The sequence below is a fragment of the Schistocerca serialis genome, chromosome 4, assembly GCF_023864345.2.
Source record: "Schistocerca serialis cubense isolate TAMUIC-IGC-003099 chromosome 4, iqSchSeri2.2, whole genome shotgun sequence".
NCBI classification, from domain to species: Eukaryota; Metazoa; Arthropoda; class Insecta; order Orthoptera; family Acrididae; genus Schistocerca; species Schistocerca serialis.
The window spans coordinates 741,206,560-741,229,588 of NC_064641.1; the positions used below are offsets into that span (position 1 = coordinate 741,206,560).

The window sequence follows — 23,029 nt, forward strand, 5'->3', positions numbered from 1 at the left end:
GTACAAGATATTGTGATCCCTTGTATTAGCCACACTTTCTGTTAGCTTGCACTAAATTGTACCTGAAACACTGTGTAGAACAGTATTCATATTGCTGAAGAAACATGTTTATTGAATAATTAAATTTCCCATTGTAATGGGACACCCTTTTATAACATAACCTCTTTTTTATAGAAATAATAAATACAAAGTAACTTGTATAGGTGAACATTATCTCAGCTGTTCAACTAAATGAATTTCATATGATTTTTGGGCATGCCTCTGATGGAAACGCGCACAGTTTTTTTAAATTTGTTCTACAACAGTGCAATTGATAGTTTTATGAAAAAGGAGAGTGTGAAGTCTGTGTGATATAGAAGAATGGGATAAAAGAAAAGAAAATCATAGCAATGGATGGTCCTTCAACAGTTATTTAGTCCTCTGTAACCCAGTAAGTCAAAATTTCAGGCTCAAGAATGTACCCCTAGACACAAGAATTGGAGACAACAAGAGAAAATCAAGATAAGTAAAAAGTTTTTCTTTTGTGTATCTTGTTGTTGTGCTCTTCAGTCCAGAGACTGGTTTGATGCAACTCTCCATGCTACTCTATCCTGTGCAAGGTTCTTCATCTCCCAGTACCTACTGCAACCTATATCCTTCTGAATCTGTCTAGTATATTCATCTCTTGGTCTCCCTGTACGATTTTTACCCTTCACGCTGCCCTCCAATACTACATTGGTGATCCCTTGATGCCTCAGAATATGCCCTACCAACTGATCCCTTCTTCTAGTCAAGCTGTGCTACAAATTTCTCTTCTCTCCAATATATTCAATACCTCCTCATTAGTTATATGATCTACCCATCTAATCTTCAGCATTCTTCTGTAGCACCACATTTTGAAAGCTTCTATTCTCTTCTTGTCTAAACTATTTATCGTCCATGTTTCACTTCCATACATGGCTACACTCCATACAAAAACTTTCAGAAATGACTTCCTGACACTTAAATCTATACTCGATGTCAACAAATTTCTCTTCTTCAGGAACGCTTTCTTTGCCATTGCCAGTCTACATTTTATATCCTTTCTACTTCGACCATCATCAGTAATTTTGCTCCCCAAATAGCAAAACTCATTTACTACTTTAAGCATCTCATTTCCTAATCTAATTCCCACAGCATCACCTGATTTAATTTGACTACATTCGATTACCCTCATTTTGCTTTTGTTGATGTTCATTTTATAGCCTCCATTTAAGACACTGTCCATTCCGTTCAGCTGCTCTCCCACGTCCTTTGCTGTCTCTGACAGAATTACAGTGTCATCTGTGAACCTCAAAGTTTTTATTTCTTCTCCATGGATTTTGATTCCTACTCTGAATTTTTCTTTTGCTTGCTCAATATACAGATTGAATAACATCGGGGATAGGCTACAACCCTGTCTCACTCCTTCCGAAGCATTGCTTCCCTTTCATGCCGCTCGACTCTTATAACTGCCATCTGGTTTCTGTACAAATTGTAAATAGCCTTTCGATCCCTGTATTTTACCCCTGCCACCTTCAGAATTTAAAAGAGAGTATTCCTGTCAACATTGTCAAAAGCTTTCTCTAAGTCTACAAAAGCTAGAAACGTAGGTTTGCCTTTCCTTAATCTATTTTCTAAGATAAGTCGTAGGGTCAGTATTGCCTCATGTGTTCCAACATTTCTACGGAATCCAAACTGATCTTCCCCGAGGTTGGCTTCTACCAGTTTTTCCATTCATCTGTAAAGAGTTTGTGTTAGTATTTTGCAGCCATGGATTATTAAACTGATTTTGTGTATCTTGTGCCTCATGAAGCTTTCAAAAACTTGTGCACACACACAGAATTTTAATAGTGATGTGTGTGAGGGTAAGATTACACCATCTACTGCATGTCCTTGATAACTTTCTCCATTGTTCATCCTGTTAATTCTCCCTCAATAGCGTGATTGACTCAGTATTTGTGATTCTGTGAAATTGTAATTTTGTATTTTAACTAATACAGAGTGTTTTTTAAAACATTATGCCGGATGTAATACTGGAACTGTATAGTATATAATAATGTGTATACTAGAACATAAATTATAATCTTGTCATCTGTCTCACTATTGACAACAAAGCTGATGGTATTTCTTTGAAAGCAAATGAGATGTGAATTGTTAATCATTATTGCAAGCACTGGTTTCCATAACTGGATCGGTTGCTTGGGTCATTTAAGTAAATATAGTAATAAAGTTGTAACTCTTCAGGCTTTCCCGGCGATCTAATGACATCTTGGGTTGTCGGGTGTTCTGCCGGATATCAGCGTCGTACTTGCACGATATTTCGGTTACGTAGCTCATGACCTTCATCAGGTGCGACCTGAGACCGACAACCCAAGATGTCAGTAATAAAGTTAATAACAACAGAGAACTGCATCAGAGAAAAGGTATATGAGAACCTTTTGATGATTATAAATAATTTATATGTTCTGTTGATCATAATTTGACTCAAGTATGTGACTAATATGGATGGTAGATTTGTCTTGAATCAAATTAAATGCGGCACCTATGAGTTTTGACTTGAAGTTTTCCGTGATATTTACAGAAGAGAGAGTTTGGGAAACAAGCTTCTTAAATTTGTTGTTGTAAACACGATGCTCTACATTATTAAAGGTCAAAACAGATTATTTAATTTTCTTGATTCCTAAATTACAATATACAATTAACTATATTGAAGTACTAGAGAATATTGAGGAATTAAATATATACAAATTTAGAAGTAGGCTACTCTTAAACAACATATTTTAGTATGTATTTGATGTATTTAAGAGTACGTAGAGAACATTATTATGATCATTAATAGCCCTCAGTTACATATCCTATCTTCCTACTGAACAATCAATGATAATACACAGTTATTCTTACAAAACTCTAATCAGGGTCAATCCAGTTACGCTCACTTAATCTTTTGCATCTATAATTCCACCTGACATTATTGCAAAAGTAGCTTCATTCTCAGGAAGTTCAGGACTGCAAAAGAGAAGCATTATCTTATAAAACAAAACATGTAAGACTGTGAGTATCTTAATTCTGTATATGTTATACAAATATATGAATGACAGCATATTGGCAGTTGCAAGTTACATCTTTCTTGCATTTGAGAATTCACTTGTGATAAGGAGGACTTATCAAACAGAAATACGTATTAATTCACAATAAAAAACACAACCATCTTAATTATTACACTGCTTTAAAGCTGCATCATGCACTCCTTTCTGAGAAACTGATACCATGAAGACAGCCAACCGATAAGGGGGAACCACAACAAGAAAATCAAAATTACTTTTAAAATCTACCCAATTAGTCTGCATAATAATTAAGAAATATGTTAATCTGGCAGGCAAAACTTCCAGTTATATTTCCAAGGAAGTCTTGATGCTGAAAAAGAGTGGACTCATATCCTAATTTCACACAGCATTCTTCCATAACAAAACTGTTCAGAAATGCAAATAAAGTGAGAAGGAAAAGGAAAGGGGTGGTGTGATATTTTGCATTTACTTTTCAAAGTTTTGAAATGCACCAGGAACATTAGTTTGGAGATGCCATGTCATACAACAATGCCACAGAGTATTTTCACTATTTAAAACATTTGTTACTCTCATCCGGGTCTCTGAATGGTCTGGCCTTAGCCGGCCTATCCCTCTATTCTTCCTGAGAGATGAACTGTCAACTTCAAAAGCTAGAAAGGGTACCACATTAATTTTGTCTGTGTTTATTGGTGGTACTACACATATTGCCTACTGAAGTTAAAAACGGGCCAACAATCCAGCCTTATAATTTTCTTGATTGAATTTTCCTTTGCTTCTACATTCAATATTTTCTAAATTCACTATTTTTCACTTTTGAGTTCACAAGAATGGCATTTCTGGACATTATGCAAAATAAAGGAAAGACAACCACTCATCTATTGCTGACTGATGAGTGGCACATAGAAATTTGCAAAAGGAAACAGTATTTCACTAGCTTTTGAGCTCTTGCTCTTTCTCTAGTAGAAGAACACACATTCACCCAGACAGCTGCACAGACATCCAAACTCACTTGCACACAGCCATAGTGAGACTGATTGCTAATTATTTATAACAGCTGCCTGGGCAAATGGAGATGGGGAGAGGGTAGGAAAGGATGCATGAGGTGAGGAGTGGGTTGTGGGATGGTATGAGGCAGGCCTTTTGACAAATGATTCAGTAGCTGCGCAACAATATAAAGGAAATCAGAGGTTAGAGCATATAAGTGGTAGAGTGAAGGAAAGGGGGGAAGGGTGAAAGGAGAGGGAGGGAGGGGAAAGGGGAAGGGAGGAAGGGAGAGTGAGGAAGAGAGGGGGACATAGAGAGAGAGAGAGAGAGAGAGAGAGAGAGAGAGAGAGAGAGAGAGAGGGAGAATGCCCACATGCTTGGGGGGTGCAGGGGTAGGAGGTTGGACGAGTGATGGGAGAAGGCAGTAAATGATCTGATAAGGGAAAGAGTAGTGTGGTCAGAGGAGAGAAGGGAAAAGATAAGTTGAGGCAGTAGGAAACAGGTTTGCAGAGGCTTAAGCCAGGGAGATTGTGAGAGTGTAGGACATGTTGGAGAGAGAATTCCCACCTGCATAGTTCTGAGAAAATAATGCTAGAAGGAAGTATCCAAATAGCTCACGTACTGAAGCAGCAGTTGAAGTCATTTGTTACGTCATGCACAGCATGTTTTTCCACTGAATGGTCAAGTCTAGAATTTGCCACAATTTGGCAGGGGCCATTCATGTGAGTAGACAGTTGATTACATGTCACACCCACGTAGAATGCTGTATAGTAGTTTCAGCTCAGTGATGTATAACATGCCTGCTTTCACATGTGGCACTACCTTTTATAGGGGAGGAAATGCCTCTGGCTGGAGCGCAGTAGGAGGTAGGTGTCTGTGTGATTGTGTGCAAGAATATGTGTACTTCTGCTACAGAAAGTGCAAGAGCTTGATAGTTAGTAAAATAGTGTTTCTGTTGCATGTCTCTGTCTCTATGCACCACACATCAGTCATCCATATCTGAGTGATAGCTTCTTTTTTATTTTACATATTATCCATCCAAGAATTTCCATCATTATTATATATTTCTGGATTTTATTTATTATTTCTGATTAATGAGGACATGACTAGGCAGACTCAGTACTTCGTTTAAACTGAGCATGTATGCCATCAGAACAGTTACAATTACTATGGAACTCTGGAGAACAGTGAACAGAAAGGCAGTTTTTAAATTATAACTGTTAAAGAAATTTTAATTTATCAAATTAAATTACTTCTACCATAAAGCATACCTGTCATAAATCTTGGCAATTCTGGTTTCACCCCTGCCTTTCCGTAGGGCCAGCCTAGTTGTTGAAGCATGGGCTAATATGTTTCCTCCTATGGGTTTCTTTGGATCTGCCTGTTGGAAATGTGCAGAAACAGCATTTCATCAGTTTTACAACTAGTATATTTAGATATTTCAGGTCACATCCTAGTCATGATCAACTAACAAATGGTGCAAAATCAGTCTACTCTTCACCAAAGAATTGTTGAAATGTATGTTTATGGCCAATTAAAAAGATCTGCTGAAAATTCCCATCCATCACATCTACCATATTACATGCACAGATAGCAACAACATGAGAACAGATAAAAGTTAATAGCTCATTCTTCCCATGCAATCACAAATCATTTTCTGTAGATTCCATCACAAAGGAAAGCCTTCAGAGATGCACATAAAGTTAAGTTGTACATGAATGGGAAGAAAAAGTCAATGTAGACAGTTTCTGTAAAGTACATTAACAATAACTTATAACTAGTGAAAATCTACTCACAAATTAGTTTAGTTTACTTTATATTTCAGGAGAAAAACAGATACTTTAAAAACAGTCATTACACCTCTTAAACTACTCAGCTTCTGTTTTTATTTAATACTTCAAACAAAGCATTTATGTAACCTCACACAGAACACTATCAGCTATCTATATACTGACAAAGACAAGAGCTATTTAACACAAACATTGTAATGGAATTGGTAACTGTAAGTCCAAATATTCTGATAAATTGTTGGGGATGTGTCTAATAAAATATTCTCTTTCTTTATTTTTTAATATTAAAGATTTTAAATATCCTACCTCATGTTTACCAGCATCCTGTTAGTCTTTTGAATTAGAATTTGAAACTCCATTCTAAACTCTAGACAGGAATGGAGAATCTATATGGAAATTATTTTTATTTTTAGTATTGTTGTGTATTGCACATTTTATTCCAAATTCATTCTTTTTATTAACCACAAATACCAATATATATTGGTGTCCGAGTGCAAGAATTCCTAGGTCAAATTTACAGAATAGTATTCCTACATGCTTCTGTGAAATGAATACTTTTTTTATGTTAGCTGCAGTTCCACAGATTCTGCTGCCATATAATATTGAGAGAAACTATGCAAATTGTACTAGCAATCCTGGCTGCAGGTTGAAGGAATGAGATATTTCTAAATGCATAGCATGCAGAACTGTACATTTTGGCTAACTTGTCCAGGTGCTGGTGCAACCTCTATTTATCATCTATCTGGATGCCTAAGAACTTCACACATGGAGCCTCATCTAGTGTGTGCCAACTGATCTTTACTTTTAGATAATTTTAATTTGTTTGGAATTACATAAAATGAGTCTTTGTCTTCAAGAGGTCAGATTCCAGTACTGCTGATAGACACATTAAAACAAAAGAAACTTCTTCTAATTTATGTAAGTAATAGGTTCCCTTTTCCGTTCTGTGCCTAGCAGTAGTTTTTCTACATTTAATGTGCCCTTTGACACTATTGGAATTTTGTCTCCTGAATGCCAGCCATCTTATTTTCTTGTAATTTTAATTTACTCAGGTGTATCCTCTTTGTGATATAATATGAGACTTTGTAAGATTGAGAGTTAAGCTGTTTGCCATGAACCAGCAAGTCTCCATTATTCTCATTGCTATAATTGGTAAGGACATGTTTGGGTCATTTATGGTTATGCTTGTGACAGCATAGTTCTTGAAAAAGCTTCCAGTGTCACTAGTAAATAATTCATGTAGGTCAAGAAGAGCACATATCCTTGCAGGACATAATATTTTAATTTTTTCCACTTTTATTCCTGTTGTATCAACCCTCTGGGTGTGACTCCATCCATGCAAGGGGAATGCTGTTAACATCATACCATTTTAGTTTTACTAACCGAGTTGGATGAATGAAGTTCACATGAATGCCAACAGGTCGTTTTTTTGTTTTACAAGAACTGACTTCATTAAATCTTATATTGCTTTTTCAGTAGAGAAGCCTTTATAGAAGCAAAACTCAGCTGTTATTAAAAGGTTATCCTCTGTTGTAAGCAGTTTCGTTGAGAGATTTTTTTTTTTTTTTTTTTTTTTTTGAAAGTTTTGCGAGTTTTCCACTGTAACAGCTTTCATAAGACGTTTGGTACTGCCCCTTTGGTAAGACAGTGGTTGAGCCTGGGCTGGCATAGTAACAGATGTTTTGCATAACACCCATGCTTCGTCCAAGTGAACACCATCTCACAGTAGTACTGCTGACTAGGGATGCTATGTTTGAGTACCACTGCCACCAATGGAAGGATTATGGAGCAGGCAGTTCCTATTGCAAGGATCATTTTATACAATAGAATAGTTCCTGAACTACAGTGTTTAACATTTCTTGTATTAAACTGGTCGGCTGTTTATAATTTTATTACGTGGAATCGTTGCTGTTGTGCAGCTATGTTTAAAATACTGAAATTTCTTGTATTGTAAATTGCAAATGTATGCCCAAATTTGTATTTGTAATACCGAATATTTTTATTGTAAACATATATTTTGCAATATTTATTTCTCTGTAACACTTATTATTTTGTAATCTTTATCTATCTCTAAAATGTATTTTTTGTAGTGGGACCTAAGTTACTGTTTTTGTTTTGTTTTATGTAGTACCATAAATTCTGGCCAAAAGCTTGTAAAATTGACATGTTCCAAAGTGTCACAACATGGACCACTGGAACAATAGTCACACGGTGAGCACCATATAGTTTGGTGAGAATGCGTCTGTGTTTGAAATGCTCTCTTGCCTGCCACCTTGGTCTATGACTGGCTGTATCCTTCCTTTGGCAGGAACTAGTTGAACTTAACTGTGACAGTCTTCTGTTGCTGTAGTGAGTTTAAATTTAGTGTATCCCCAAGGCGTAAGCTTTTGGAGAAATAAAATCTTCACTTCTGACTGGAATCAGTCTTTTCTTTCAAAGGTTTTCTCGAGACCCCACCAGACACACCACTTTCCCCTCATTTCCCATTCTGATCTGATGTGAAAATTGGTCAGCTGAAGTGGGATGAGCTCATGTCTACGCCTGGCTCACACATTTCCCTTGCAGATTGTTGCTGCTTTAATTTGATGGATACGAGTTGGCCTTGTTGTTATCCTGTAACCTGGATATTGTTATGAAACTTTGATACTTTGTTTGCACTTGAATGCACATATTGTGCACTTCCCATGTGCCAAGGTGTGCAGAGCATACCACCAATGTATTAGACAATAGATGTCCCCTTCATTGTGTGGGGATGCTCTCACGGGCTATGTCACGCTGTTGCTGCAGTCTTCAGTGTGAGTGCACACACTGCCGACCTATCACATCTTCTCATAGTGATGCCTTCTCATCACACTGCCGAGGGTTCATGCTGCTTCGTTACCACATGCAGATGCCACTGCCACTATCCCTCATCATTTTGATGCCTGACACTGCCATATCACTGGGTCCATCAATGCTGCCATCTTAGCCATGTCCTCTGTCAGCACAGATGTTAATATGTCAATGCAATGCTTCCTTACTTCTCTTCATTGTCTGTGCTGTGAGCTTGCACTGCAGGAACTCATCGCTGCTTAATCTACTATAGGTTGCTGTTAAGACCCCTCTTTTGTAAAGTTGTCAGTCTACAGAAATCTTGGCCCTAACACTGTAAACATACCTAATATGTGTCCACATACTTTGTCAGAGCAGCCAGAAATGGCTTTTACAGCCACTACTGCTTCAAATGATTAGATGGATTGTCTCATGCTCTTACAAATGCAGGTTAATCAAATGGCACTTGACAAAAAGCCCCTCCCCCCCCCACCCCACCCCACCCTCCTGTGAAACCTGGCAGGCATCAACACATACTGCTGCAAGCTCCTCCAGGGTGCCTGCAGTGGAGCCCATCGTGTATGTGCTTAATGTTGCCAGTAGTCTCCATGCAGTTACTTTTGTACCTTCATTTTATTGTAAACCAGGTAAAAATGCCACCATGTTCCTCCAAAGTGCCCATGATGTTGGGCAGACATGTTCTTGGTCTGACAGCTTTCTTTTAAACATAAAAAAAATTAAAACTTTCTGGCAAAGCACTCATGTATGCAGAGTCAGTTGATCTGCTGCATGATGCAGTTATTTTTGATGTCCAGGCAAAGGTGTTAAAAGAGCACTAGTCCAGCAAACAGAGTTTCAGTTATTACCAAGATTGATTATCGACACTCTGACAGAAGAACGGAGAGGTTTTCGAAGCATTCACTAATAGCATCAGAACTGTATCTTGCTACACTTATGCCTTAGGGAAGAATCAAATGTGTAATGATGTGCTGGTTGAGAAGACCAAAGCCAGAGCGATTTATATGGCAACAGAAGAATAAAGGGAGAGAAATTTAAATTGCGATTTACTTCAATGAACATTAAACTTGAAATGTTAAAGTTGGAATGAATGTTACTTGAATGTTAAGTGTTAATGTGCTTCACAAAGAAGTTTCCCCCCTTAATTAAGAGTGCCTTTAAATGAATCTAAACTTTCAGAACTGTTCAGATGTGCCTGTCTTTAATAAGTTTGCTTGTACAATGTAGGTTTGTACAGTTGCCGTAATGATCAAATGTTAGCAATAAGGAGCTATAGCCCACAAACTCTGCATCACTGCTGGTGCACTCTGCTCTCTTGAGAAGCTTATTTAAGTTTGTTTCTTATGTTAGACATTTGTGGCCACCTACACTTGTAGCACACTCTGGGACATATGAATGTAGTTATCTCAATTTTTGGGGGAGAAAATATTAGTAAATTACTGTTCTACTGCAAAGATGGCCAATTGCAATGGAACTGGACTGTGTGTAGGCTGGAACTAACACTCATAAAGCCACAGAGATGAATATCTAATCGTGCATATATGTCAACTTGAAGCACAAATTTCCAGAGGTTTTAAAATGATGAAATTGCTCACCTTTGAATAAATATTTATTTATACAATAGTTCTCTTTAACAAAACTACCACTTTCATATTTCTATTTACAGGACATTATGCTTCATCATTTAAATAAACTTAATTCTCTAATTAATTCTGTAATGGCAGCCGTGCAACAGTACAATTAGATCCACTCTGACAACACATCTTTCTATTCCAGTATCTCAAGGCATAGTGAAAAGTATTATTAATCCAGTGTCAAGGATGCAATATCAGCAAAGAGTACTAGCGCCTACACAGAGTTTATTCTCACAGTCACTTTCTTTCATCACTGTAAGCACATTAATTCTCAAGCGCACATAGCATAGAGTTTGTTGAACTACAGTCTGTGCCGTAAAACTGTCAATGCAAGTGATGTAGACAATCCCTCTCAAAATTAGCACATTTCTCATCTCTTAAGTTGATTTGTGTCATTACATCAGGGATTTAACCTGCAGATTGGGAGTGAGGTAAAAGTAGCCTCTCCATCTCTTTGCATAAGGCAGTTCGATTAGCACTAATAGGCAAAGAAGCAGGGTGGTTCATTTTGTCTCCTGTGCTCAGTAATGAACTGCACTGAGCTTTGTCAGTGATACTGAAGACAACAACAATAACAACCAACTGCCAGCAGTCTGATAAGTCAAATCACATTGCAGATCACTGTTGTACTCCTTTCTGCACAAAATGCCACATGATTGGGCTACCAAGCGGCAGATGTCCACAGCACAAAAGGCAAAGTATTCCACAAGGGGTTGCTCCACAAAAGGATAGCAGAAATGGGAGCTCCCAGTGTAACAATACACAATGGGGAAATGAGTGAGGGGCAGGCCCTACCACCACCCTCACCCCCAGCCAGAACTGTGAACTAGAAGGTAAGCTCAGAGGGAAGACTGTCCATATATTAGTAGATAACAGAACTCAGTTTAGTGTATTATTTGCATCACAACATGACAATCATGTGCTCAAGCCATTATGGTACAATATAAGTGTCTTAGGTGAGGAGCTAATAATATCAGCTGAAACTTGTTTTGTTGATCTGCAAAACAACATAAAAAAGTATGGGTTTGACATGGAAATAGTAAGGATACAGATGAGATTTCGATGCCATTTTAAGGTATAATTTCCTGTACTATTTTCGGGAGGTGATAGATTACAAGACGTGAACTGTTCAGTTTATTGAAACAACCCACAGTTGTGAGAAACTTGCGATATGAGGCCTCTTTAACAGGCCCTAATAGAACCATATGCATGGGATTTAAAAACTACCATTCCTGCCAGGATCAGAGGAGTTATGGGAAAAGTCCTCTGGATTGATGTGAAAACTTAAATACCACTGAGATCAGACTTTCTGGTCGATCCACTAGGCCAGAATGATGTCCTTGACCAGTTGCAAATCCATGTTAAGAGAAGCTTAAGTCAACCAGAAGTTTTAGGAAGTTTGTGTTGACAATTTTGGTCAATGAGTTATTGAGATTCCACTTGGAATGATTTTGGCGGGTGGAGAAGCGATTATGGAAACAGAAGTTCTATGTGGATAATGGTTTAAGCAAAGTAGAAAGAAGAATTTGCCAGTGAGAAAGGTTTGTGCAAAAGAAATCAGTTGTGAGAAAAGTTGGCACATTTGCCTAAGACAGCACAGAATCTTTTGTACCAAGTTCTGGATGACTATGCACGGTTGTTTGAGGAACGGCAATATTTGCCAGCAACTGACCTCGTACAGTACAAAATTTCCATGGGAGATGCTAGACTGATTGCTCAGAAACCATATAAAGTACCATTTCATTTACAATTGGTTGTTGAAGAAACTAGTTAGTAGCAGCTGGCTGCAGGGATAATTCAACCCTGTGCAAACCATAGTTGTCACCCATTGTTGTGGTCCTGAAAAAGTCATTAAATGGAGAAAAGTCCTACCATCTATGTATCAATATGAGAGCAGTAAACAGAATCACCAACGCTGACACTTACCCTCTGGCCAAAACATTGGACCAGTTAGGGAATTGTAATTATTTTACCATCCTTGACATGTGCTCTGGGTACCACCAATTTTTGATTGCACCATAAGATCGGCCCAAAACTTCTTTTGTGGTTCCTTCTAGATTTCTCCATATACCTTTCGGTGTAAGGAATTTGCCTCCCACTTTTCAAAGGTTTGCTGACTTACTGTTGAAAGATATGAAGCCTACTACATGTCTTGTGTATCTGAATGACACAATAATTTTTTCAAGAACAATTAAGGAGAACACAGAGAGATTAAGGAATGTGTTGTCTAGGCTGCAAAGTGCACACCTAAGTTGGAAGATAGAGAAGTGTTCTTCCTACGTCACAGGTCCCATACCTGGGCATATTATTAGTGCAGGTGGAGTTAAGCCAGACCCTGGGTTGACAGAAGCTGTAGGCAATTTTTCCATACCTACAAATGTTAAAAGGGTTGCTATCATTTGTGGACACAGCAAATTATTATCACTGTTTTGTGGAGGTTTATGCTGTGATGGTCAAGCCATTGATGAAATTGGTAAAAAAGGGTGTTCAATTTGAGTGGACAGAGGAATGTGATGAGAAAAATTAAGGACATCTTAATGAGGTCACCATTGTTAATCTACACAGATTTTGAAAATCATTTGTTCTGTCTGCGTATGCATCTGATTATGGTGCCACACAATTTTCTCAAGAATACATTTTTGTGGGAAGGTCTACAGGTTACAGCTCTAGACAGATGAATTCAACTGAGATTAATTACAGCACTACCGAGAAAGATTTTTCAGCCTTATGTTTAGAGTTAATTATTTTAAATGCTACCTATATGAATGCAAGTTCACTATGGTCACTGACCAGTCTGCACTTGTTTGGATGTTAAGTTTAAAGGATCTTAGTAGCCACTTAACTCAATGATCATTGAAGCTGGCAGAGTATGATTACACAGTACATCACAAGCGGGTCCATCTCCATCAAAATGCAGATGCAAGTCAGAATATTCTGACAGATGATGTTTCAATAGAGGAGGTAAAGGAAGCACAGGAGATAGATGTAGAATGTCACCAGTATGCATCTCACCGACAATTTGTCACTATATTGCAAGACACCCTTGGGTAACAGAGTGGTAATACCTAAAGAATTACAGCAGCACATTATGGCACAATGTCATTCCAGTTTACAGGCCTGCCATAATGGAAGACATGCCACAAATGCTAGGACAGCTTCTTGTTTTTAGTGGAAAGGCAGACAAAAAGATGTATGGAAATATATTCAAAACTGTTTACCTCATGCACAGAGAGTACCTCCTCCAAGGAACAATATCCCTTTACAGATCCTCCCAGAAGCTACAAAACCATTTCAAACTGTCATATTAGATGCTGTTGGCCAGTTTCCACATAGCACCCAAAACAATAAATACATCTTGTCTATTCTTTATCACTTTTCTCAGTTCTTAATTGTAGTACTACTCACAGAGAAGATCACTGAAACAGTCACTTGCACCTTTGTCGGTTACTTGGTTCTTCCTTTTTGGACACCTCAGTGCTATATTAACTGATGAAGGTTACAACTTCATGTCTGCCCTATTTGTACAAGTATGTAAACTGTTAAGAATGAAGGAATGGCGTATGACACCGCAGCCCAATAGCAGCCTCAAATGTGTCATTAGACAATCATTCAAATTCTGTCTTATCACATGCGGAAGGCTCACATAGACTGGGATATGTAAATCGCTTTGGAAGACCTATGTTACTACTGTGAACATGGAGGATGAACTGTGCTTTTCAGCACTGTTTGTAAACCCCATAGTGAAAAACTGATTTTTATTATACTGCTAGGACTATAATATACACTATGCTTGAACATGAACTAGATATTCATAAGTCAAGCCATTTTTATTTATTCACTTAAAGGCAGGCATGACATATATATTTCATACCAAGCCAGTCCAGGGCTATTTTAAGAAGACACATTACATATTATCATTATTATTACTGAGATCCCCTTATTTGTCACACTGATGTGCAATTTCTGATCTACATGGGTAAGTTTGTCACTGAAGAACTGTTGACGCAGCTCTATGTGAGTCATCAGTCCAGTGCCCAATTGTCATGGTTGCAGGTGAGTTGAACACAAATAATTATAATTGAATATATAATAATATGAATATAATAGAGGGAAACATTCCACATGGGAAAAATATATCTAAAAACAAAGATGATGTGACTTACCAAACGAAAGTGCTGGCACGTCGATAGACACACAAACAAACACAAACATACACACAAAATTCTAGCTTTCGCAACCAATGGTTGCTTCATCAGGAAAGAGGGAAGGAGAGGGAAAGACGAAAGGATGTGGGTTTGAAGGGAGAGGGTAAGGAGTCATTCCAATCCCGGGAGCGGAAAGACTTACCTTAGGGGGAAAAAAGGACGGGTATACACTCGCACACACACACATATCCATCCACACATATACAGACACAAGCAGACATATTCAAAGATTCTCATGAGTTGTCTCCAGGTGGGTCAGATACATGCATGTGGGCTGAGTCTGTAGCTCAGTTTCCAGGAGCTGATTGCATGCTGACAGCTCTTTCTTTGCCTTTGAATATGTCTGCTTGTGTCTGTATATGTGTGGATGGATATGTGTGTGTGTGTGTGCGAGTGTATACCCGTCCTTTTTTCCCCCTAAGGTAAGTCTTTCCGCTCCCGGGATTGGAATGACTCCTTACCCTCTCCCTTAAAACCCACATCCTTTCGTCTTTCCCTCTCCTTCCCTCTTTCCTGACGAAGCAACCGTTGGTTGCAAAAGCTAGAATTTTGTGTGTGTGATTGTGTTTGTTTGTGTGTCTATCGACGTGCCAGCGCTTTCGTTTGGTAAGTCACATCATCTTTGTTTTTTGGATATATAATAATAATAATAATAATAATAATTATTATTATTATTATAATAATTATTATTATAATTGAAGTGTGGAAATAAACAAGAATTCACATTCGAAATAGAGGCACCCTGTCTCAGCAACATTGACTATGACAAGAAATGATATAAGGGAGAATATGACAGAACTCTTAACAGTTCAAACAGATGTGAGGCAATATCTTTTTTTACTAACAAGACTCAAGAAGCAATGATAACATGAAATGTAATGATGCCAAGCATTACCCTCAGATATTTTCAAAATACCTTCACAAGTTTGAGAGTTTAAGAAATAAAATACACTAAAAAGTTACATCAGAATTAATAATGGGAAGAGTTGATAAAACCCACTGCTGCTCTAGGTACTAATAATGTTTATTGTGTTTAGCATAAGGTTATTGAGCTCTATCTTGCTATTTTTGCATTTGTGTGTGTTAAATTTTATGATTTTGTTCTGTAAAGAGTGACAGATTTCTCCCTCCCTCTGAGCTGGGCCATAGACTTAAGTGAATTTTGCATTATGTATCTACTGATAATGAAAGTGTTACAGCAAGAACAAACACGATTTGCGTAACATAGTACTTCATAGAGCCAATGTAAGATACAATGAAGTACAGGTTGCGCATGCCACTGGACACATTGACTGGACAACAGTATTACAGGCTATAGAATAGGCTGAGCACTCATTTGCAACTGCTTAAACAATACTGTTTCCTTGGCAGCTCACAAGAGAGCACACCCTGGGACTGACTCATGTGGCCTCTATAAGCAGACGTGTGAACTGTACGGATGCTTGATCTCTGAAATCTCTTGTGTCATCAGTGAAGATATATCACTTCTCCCTTCTAAGGAGTGAGAAAGCCAAATACATACACATAAAAACTAGGTACAGAAAAATACATGATACAGAAAAAAGCAAGGTACTGAAAAATAAATCACTGGTACCAAGAGTAACATTGGTACCAAAAAAAAAGCAATGGTACCATGAAAATAAGCACTGGATTCACAAGGCACTGAGCTAACTAGTCACAGAAAAGACCAGTGTCAGCACTGACAGCCATTTCATCATGTGATGAAGGTGGATGCTGCAACATGTGGCATGCAGGCCCTGGTGAGCAAGTGCACAAGTGATGGCGGGACGGTGTGGCACCCTGGCCCCTCTCTTGTGAGAGGCTGCAGAGCAGAACTGGGGGCAGCATCTCCACAGAGGCATCCTTGGTGAGGTCAGCAGTCAGTGCCAGAGCTGTCAGTGGGGGTGTTGGAGACGATGGCCACACAGGACCCAGCAATGGAGGTGGTGGCAGCTGTGTCGTCAGGTGCAGTGGCGGCTGCACCAGCGACAGCAGTCGAGGAGTGGGGCAGAGGTAGGGACACCAGGAAGTGACCTGCCAGACAGTGATCCCCACTGTGGTGCAAACCAGACTGTCTGTGACACAGGAACAGGCATTGGCAGTGGCAATGGCAGGGGTGGCAGTTGGCCCTCCGGAAAAGTCACCACCGTGTGTGTGTGTGTGTGTGTGTGTGTGTGTGTGTGTGTGTGGAAACAGTTGGTCAAAGTGACAGGACATCCACTCTTCAGAAGTGCAGATGACACACAGGCACCAGCCCAGATGACTCTCAAAGATGACAGGAACCCAGTTCAGTCAGCGGCTGAAACCATGTGCCCAGACAGGTGCACCTGGCCAGAACCGTCTCGGAGCTAGTGACACCAGCGGATGCAGTGTTGGATCCAGCAAGTGGAGGAGGATCTCAAATGCAGAAGGTGAAGGTGCTGACGGATGAGTGAAAAGCTATGAATACAGCAAATGGTATAAAATAACTTTAGGAGACCTGCTGGATACATGCCTCCATCCCTGAGTTTTAAATGTCCAAACCATGTGTTCAGCCTCACCATTAGATTAAGGAAGAAATGGGGGAGCTGTGAGACAATGAACACCGCTAACCTGACAAAAAGATGCAAAGTCTCGAGAAATGAACTGGTGGCTGTTTTCGGTAACCACAATACACAGAAAAAATTGCAAAAGCAGGGCCAAAATAGTGGCCACCATGAATGTGGACAGACAGCATACTATGTAGGGAAACTTGGAATAGGCATCCACTACAATGAGCCAATACTGATTTAGGTCAGGCCCAGCAAAGCTGACATGTGGACGCTTGCATGGAAGCTGCAGCATAAGCCAGGGGGAAGACACCCATGGGACCACCTGTTGCTGAACACAGCGAGTGCAAGTTGTGATAAGCTGTGTAATGTCCCCGTCTATGCCTGGCCAATACGCATGCCGCTGAGTGAAAGCTTTGGTGCGAGGTGTCCCCCAGTAACCGACATGGCGAAGCTACAACACATTACAGCATACGGAAGTGGGGGTCACAACCTGGGGAGCAGCTTCCTCAATAGCTAACAAAAGAACCCCATCAAACACAGAAAGGTGGTGCTGGAGGGAGAAGTAATTATGCAAGAGATCCAAGATACAGCCTGCAGGTTTTTCCAGCCACCTGTGCTGCACAAAAGAGACCTGACTGAGCACAGGATCCGATGCTATCGTGGCATTAGTGATAGGAAAAACATCAGCTGCATTCTGGTTCTCATTATCTAAATAGAAGCAAAGGAACTCATCGTGATTGAATGCCAGGTTGGCCTGATTGGAAGGTGAGTTAAGGCACTGGCGTTAGCGAGTTGTGCAGTTGGCCAGTAATTGATCTAATGATGATAATGGAAGAGAGAGAGAGAGAGAGACCACCACTGCAAACAATGCACTGCTTTGTCTGGCACTGAAGCCAAAGGTGTAAAGAGGGCAACCAACAGCTTGTGATCCACGAGTAAATGGAGAAGGCATGAAATTTCTTGAGGGCAAACACAGTTGCTAAAGCCTCCATGTTAGTCTGAGAATACTGCTGCTGAGTGGGAGATAAAGTCTCAGAAGCATAAGCAATGGGTCGTTCAGACCTGTCCGCATATTTGTTCACAACATCATGCAAAGACCATGCTGAGGGGCATTTGTAGCCAACACAAGATGCTGACCCAGCTGGCCAGACAAGGAGCAGATTGAAGGTTAGATTTAAGCAAAATAAAAACTCAGTCACTAGCTGGAGAACAGAAAAAGTCACATTTTTATGCAAAAGCACGTGCCGGGGCTGAGCAACAGTGAATGCATACAGTAGAAACTTATGGTAGTATGCAACTTTACCTAGAAACACCTTTAGTTCCTTAATGGCAGTTGGTGCAGCAAAGCTGCTATCGTATCAATATGGTGACACAGGCTTGACCCCTGTGTGAGAAACCTCAAAACCTAGGTACTCAATTGAGATTTGGCAAGATTACACTTGAGACTCACAGACTGCAAAACTCGACACAGAGGCTGTCAGCTGTACTAAAAAAAGCTGACAAATTGTGAGCAGGTTAATGACGCCAAAAGGCAAGCCTCAATACTGGTATAGCCAAAAAGGTGTATTGACAATGAGAAGGCACCTAGTGGCCTCATCCAAGGGGAGGTGGTGGTATGCTTCCGACAAATCAATCTTGAAAAAGTAGTGGCCACTTGATAATTTTGTGAGCCACTCAACAGTGTGGGGCATAGGGTATGTATCTGTTATGGACTGTGCATTAATTGTGGCACTGAAGTCACCACAGAGGTGAAGCTTATCCATCGGCTTCTTAACGATGACAAGTGGTATAGCCCATTCACTGAAGAAACAGGCCGAATAACACTTGAGCAACATCAAACTGTCTAATTTAGCCTTGACAGAGTCACGAAACATGACAGGCACCTGCCATGACCCCCCCTCCCCCCCCCCCCCCCCCCCCCCCAAAAAAGAGGGCATGTGCACTCTTCGATGGTAATGTGGCGTGAAAACCAGTAGTGCAACTGAGCCCAAGGGAAAAGAGCAATGAAAACTCAGTACGGTGAAACTCCAGTTGCTGATACTGAACCTGATCTGAAACTAAATTTACCTCATCAGCAATAGAGATACCAAAAGCATTCAATGCATCTATCTTGAACAGGTCTGCAATATGGGAATGATCAACAACAAGGAAGGTGAGAGGGTGAACAACAGATCTGCAAAAGATTGGCACGGACAACTGACCTAGGATCAGAATGTGCTATAACTAACCAACTTCTGTGAAACCTGTGTGAGGGGAAGGGAGATCAAGTCCTCTTACATTTGTGAGTTTACTAATATCACTCCAACTCCACTTCCACTTGCATTTTTAGCAGTTTATTAAACACACACAAGTCAATAAACAATTTGTTCAGGCAGCGAGTCATTGTAGAGATACAGTTTATGCCCGTTGGTACTAATGTGTTCACTATGTTTCAAGAGGAGTTACACACTGATGCAATGTGACCTTTCTTTCAACAGTTGTTGCAAATAGCCCAAAGCTTAGGACGTGCAGCATGCTCATGTTGGACAAAGCAGTATGGGCAAGATGGAAGGGGGGTACATGGCCACTGACGTGACATGGCCTGTTGCTGTTGTGGCCATAACCGATGCTGCCCCATGTGATGTGGAGTCGAAGGTTGTACTGCTGCAATGGCTTCCCTGCCATTCTAAACACTTGAACCGTGCCAAACAGGGGTTGTCTGAGCAACTTCAGATACCACTCCCCATGCAGCAATCTGATCGCAGGCAGCTCATGACATGTCAAAGGAGTGTGCTATATTCTCACATTGAAGTGCTTTTCCACAGACTACCCTATCTGGGACCAGATGAATAAAACATCACACATCTTGTGATCAGCATAGGATTTGTGATTGGTACTAGTGACAAATTTACAATGATGGCTCAACCTGCGTAATTCTGCAGCCCAGGCTTTGTAAGATTAGTTTCGACATTTCTAACAATGGTAAAATTCTACACATGTTGCAATGACATGAGTTCAGTCACAGTAATTGATGGAGAGAAGCTTGCACATTCCATCAAATGATAAGCTGGACGGTACTTGCAAAGGCACAAATTGGCATAACAACTGATACATGTGCAGCAAAAGCCAGGAAGGAAAGAAAGCCCTACACAGGTTTTTGTTGCCTATACAAAAACCCAGAAATGTTGGTGTAATCATTTCTCATAGGAGTCCCAGTCTTCAATCAATTCATCATATGCCGCAAAAGGTGGCGGTTGCACTGGTGAAAGAGGAACCTGCCGTGAATACGCAGATGCCACTAGATTTGAGAGCAGTGGTGAGAGCCTGCTGTTTTCTGCGAAAGCTTGCTGCTGGGCAATGATACGTGGGGGTATTTCTTCCAGTGAGGTGATGTCAGGTGACTTAGCACTGACAATAAGACACAGAGAAAACATAACCTCACTCATCACCAAGTTTGTTTTAGCAAGAACAAACACGATTTATGGAACATGAACGTAAGATACAATGATGTATAGTTGGCTCATAACACCAAACACATTGAATGGACAACAGTGTTACAGGTTATAGAATAGGCAAACCACTCATTTGCAATTGCTTAAATAATACTGTTTCTTTGGTGGCTCTCCAGAGACCTCCAGGGGGCCAACACAGGTGGCTTCTATAAACAGACCTGTGAACTGTATGGATACCTGATCTCTGAAACTGCTTGTGCCACAACTGAAGGTACATTGGAAAGGAACTGAACATGTGTTGGTAAAAGTAGGTAGAGTGTGCAATTATAATTCATTCATTTATAAATATTATTGTTAAGGAAAAGCTTCCCTGTGTTCCACAGTTGACAGAAACTGTGTTCAATGTAAACGTCCACACAGCACAGAGATCCAGCTCACACTTGCTTTTGCTTTGTCTCTTCCAACACCATTGGTGCTGCACCATTACCGAAAGTTGGCCTAATGGTAGAAACTATGCTCCCAGGTGAATACTGGTGCACCACCATCCATGAGGTTTTGAGGTACAGCTACCACTAAGACCGCCCCTTGGAGAGCAGAGCTCTGTAGCCATGAGATGCAAATGTGAACCATCTGTGGCCAGCATATGTTTGGGCTTCACATGCTCTGTGCTGACATCAGTGTGAATGCAATGGCAGTGGGACAGCAGTGATTGGGCGGCAGAGCATGACATCACTCTTGGCAGGCTGAGCGCTTGGTGGGTGTGGCCTCGCACAGACCACTAGGGACAGCAGTGACAGGCAGTACTGTTCAGGAGATGTCTGTGGTGATGTGTGGCTGGAAATGTTCAAAGGAGAGATCTTACCTTGGAGGACACTGACACACAAACAAAGTCTGGTTAAATGCAAATAAAAAGATATGAAACAAAATGATCATGCAAATGTCCTGTTCATAATGCACTGAGCTGAGTTTTGGCACATATCCAACTCAGAAACATAGCATGGCAGTCGATGTGGCCTCGATGCATGCAGCAGCAGGAGCACAGAGACTATGGAGAGTCTAGGATTACAGAAACATGGTGTCTTCAGGATTCAAACCTGGGTCCAGGAACTGCAACAGACAAGGTGATGTGGGATTGTGTCCAGGCCTCGACAGGAACATAATGCAGAAACCAGTGCAGGAGTTCATGCAGCCTCAGTGTCCAGTGCAGTGGAGGCAGACAGATGTGACAGTGGGTCCAGGAGCTGTGACAGACAAACAACCAGTGAGACGAGAGGTGACATCCAGAGCTCAACTGGAGACAAGATCACAGCTGGTGAGGTGACCTTAAAGAGACAGTGTCTCAACAGCAGGTAGAGACAGGGTGCATGCTGGCTGCATTGTGCAGTGTGACATCATTATGATGCATCACAGGCATTTGAAGCACACATGGTGGCTGGCTCATGTGACATAGTCTGCTGGCTGCTGTGGTAGGGATGGCTGGCACACCTGTGTGGAGTGTGACCTGGGAAGCTGCCTGGGTGGGGTGGGCATGGGCTGAGGCACATGTGGCTGTGCAGTGGCTGCTGTGGCATCTGTATGTCTCTGGAGGTATACTCCTCAGTAATTGAGCACAGTCTGCCTGAATGGTTACATGGGGAGCATTGTCAATTGACAGGTCCTCTGCCAGGTTAAAGAAATGAACAGCATCCAGGATGGTCAAGACATAGGCTGGCTTGACTTGGTCAATGGAGACTTTAGCCGGCTTCTCATCACATTCGATCTGTAGAGTTTTCTCATTGCGGCTGACCATGCGGTGTGGTCCCGAGTAGGGCAACTTATGTGGTGGCTGTACCACATCTATACATAACATAACATTTGTGCAATGCTGCAAGTTGACATGAACAAATACACTGTTGGTGCTGTACCATGTCTGTGTGTGCAGTTGGAGGCTGGCCATGTGACCTGCGCAGTGGTGGGGCCAAGGAATCATTTGGTGGTGGTACCACCTCCATGAATTCACCAGGGATGGCGAGCAACTGACCGTAGATGAGGCCTGCAAATGAAACTCACAGGACAAGGAGTAAGTGTGGTGTCACCACCAGACACCACACTTGCTAGGTGGTAGCCTTTAAATCGGCTGCGGTCCATTAGTATACGTCGGACCCGCGTGTCACCACTGTCAGTGATTGCAGACCGAGCGCCGCCACAAGGCAGGTCTAGAGAGACGTACTAGCACTCGCCCCAGTTGTACAGCCGACTTTGCTAGCGATGTTACACTGACAAATACGCTTTCATTTGCCGAGATGATAGCATAGCCTTCAGCTATGTCATTTGCTACGACCTAGCAAGGCGCCATTACCAGTTTATATTGAAATGGAACTTATGTACAGTCAAGAGAGATGTTCTACAATTATGGATTAAAGTTAAGTATTACATCAACTACGTACTTTATTTGCTACTAAAAAGTCCCTTAACTGTTCCAGACCTCACGCCAGCCTGCGTGAACTTAAACGCGTGTATTTCGGCCTCCTCTAGCAACACGGTGTTGGCTCTTCTGCCAACACTTCAGTAAGAGTGGAAG

The 23,029-nt window shown here is 40.8% G+C and overlaps 1 protein-coding gene across 1 annotated transcript in view; it reads right to left on the reverse strand.

Annotated features, from left to right (window-relative positions):
- Window positions 1-2,818: 2,818 nt before the first annotated feature.
- LOC126473261 (meiotic recombination protein DMC1/LIM15 homolog) overlaps window positions 2,819-23,029 on the reverse strand; it is a 156,820-nt gene continuing 136,609 nt past the window's right edge. Inside the window, exons 8-9 of the mRNA XM_050100209.1 lie at window positions 5,321-5,430; window positions 2,819-3,006 (exon numbers count right to left, since the gene is read on the reverse strand). Of these exons, the coding sequence (XP_049956166.1) occupies window positions 2,937-3,006; window positions 5,321-5,430 (180 nt within the window). The 3' untranslated portion in view covers window positions 2,819-2,936. The remainder of the gene's footprint in view (window positions 3,007-5,320; window positions 5,431-23,029) is intronic.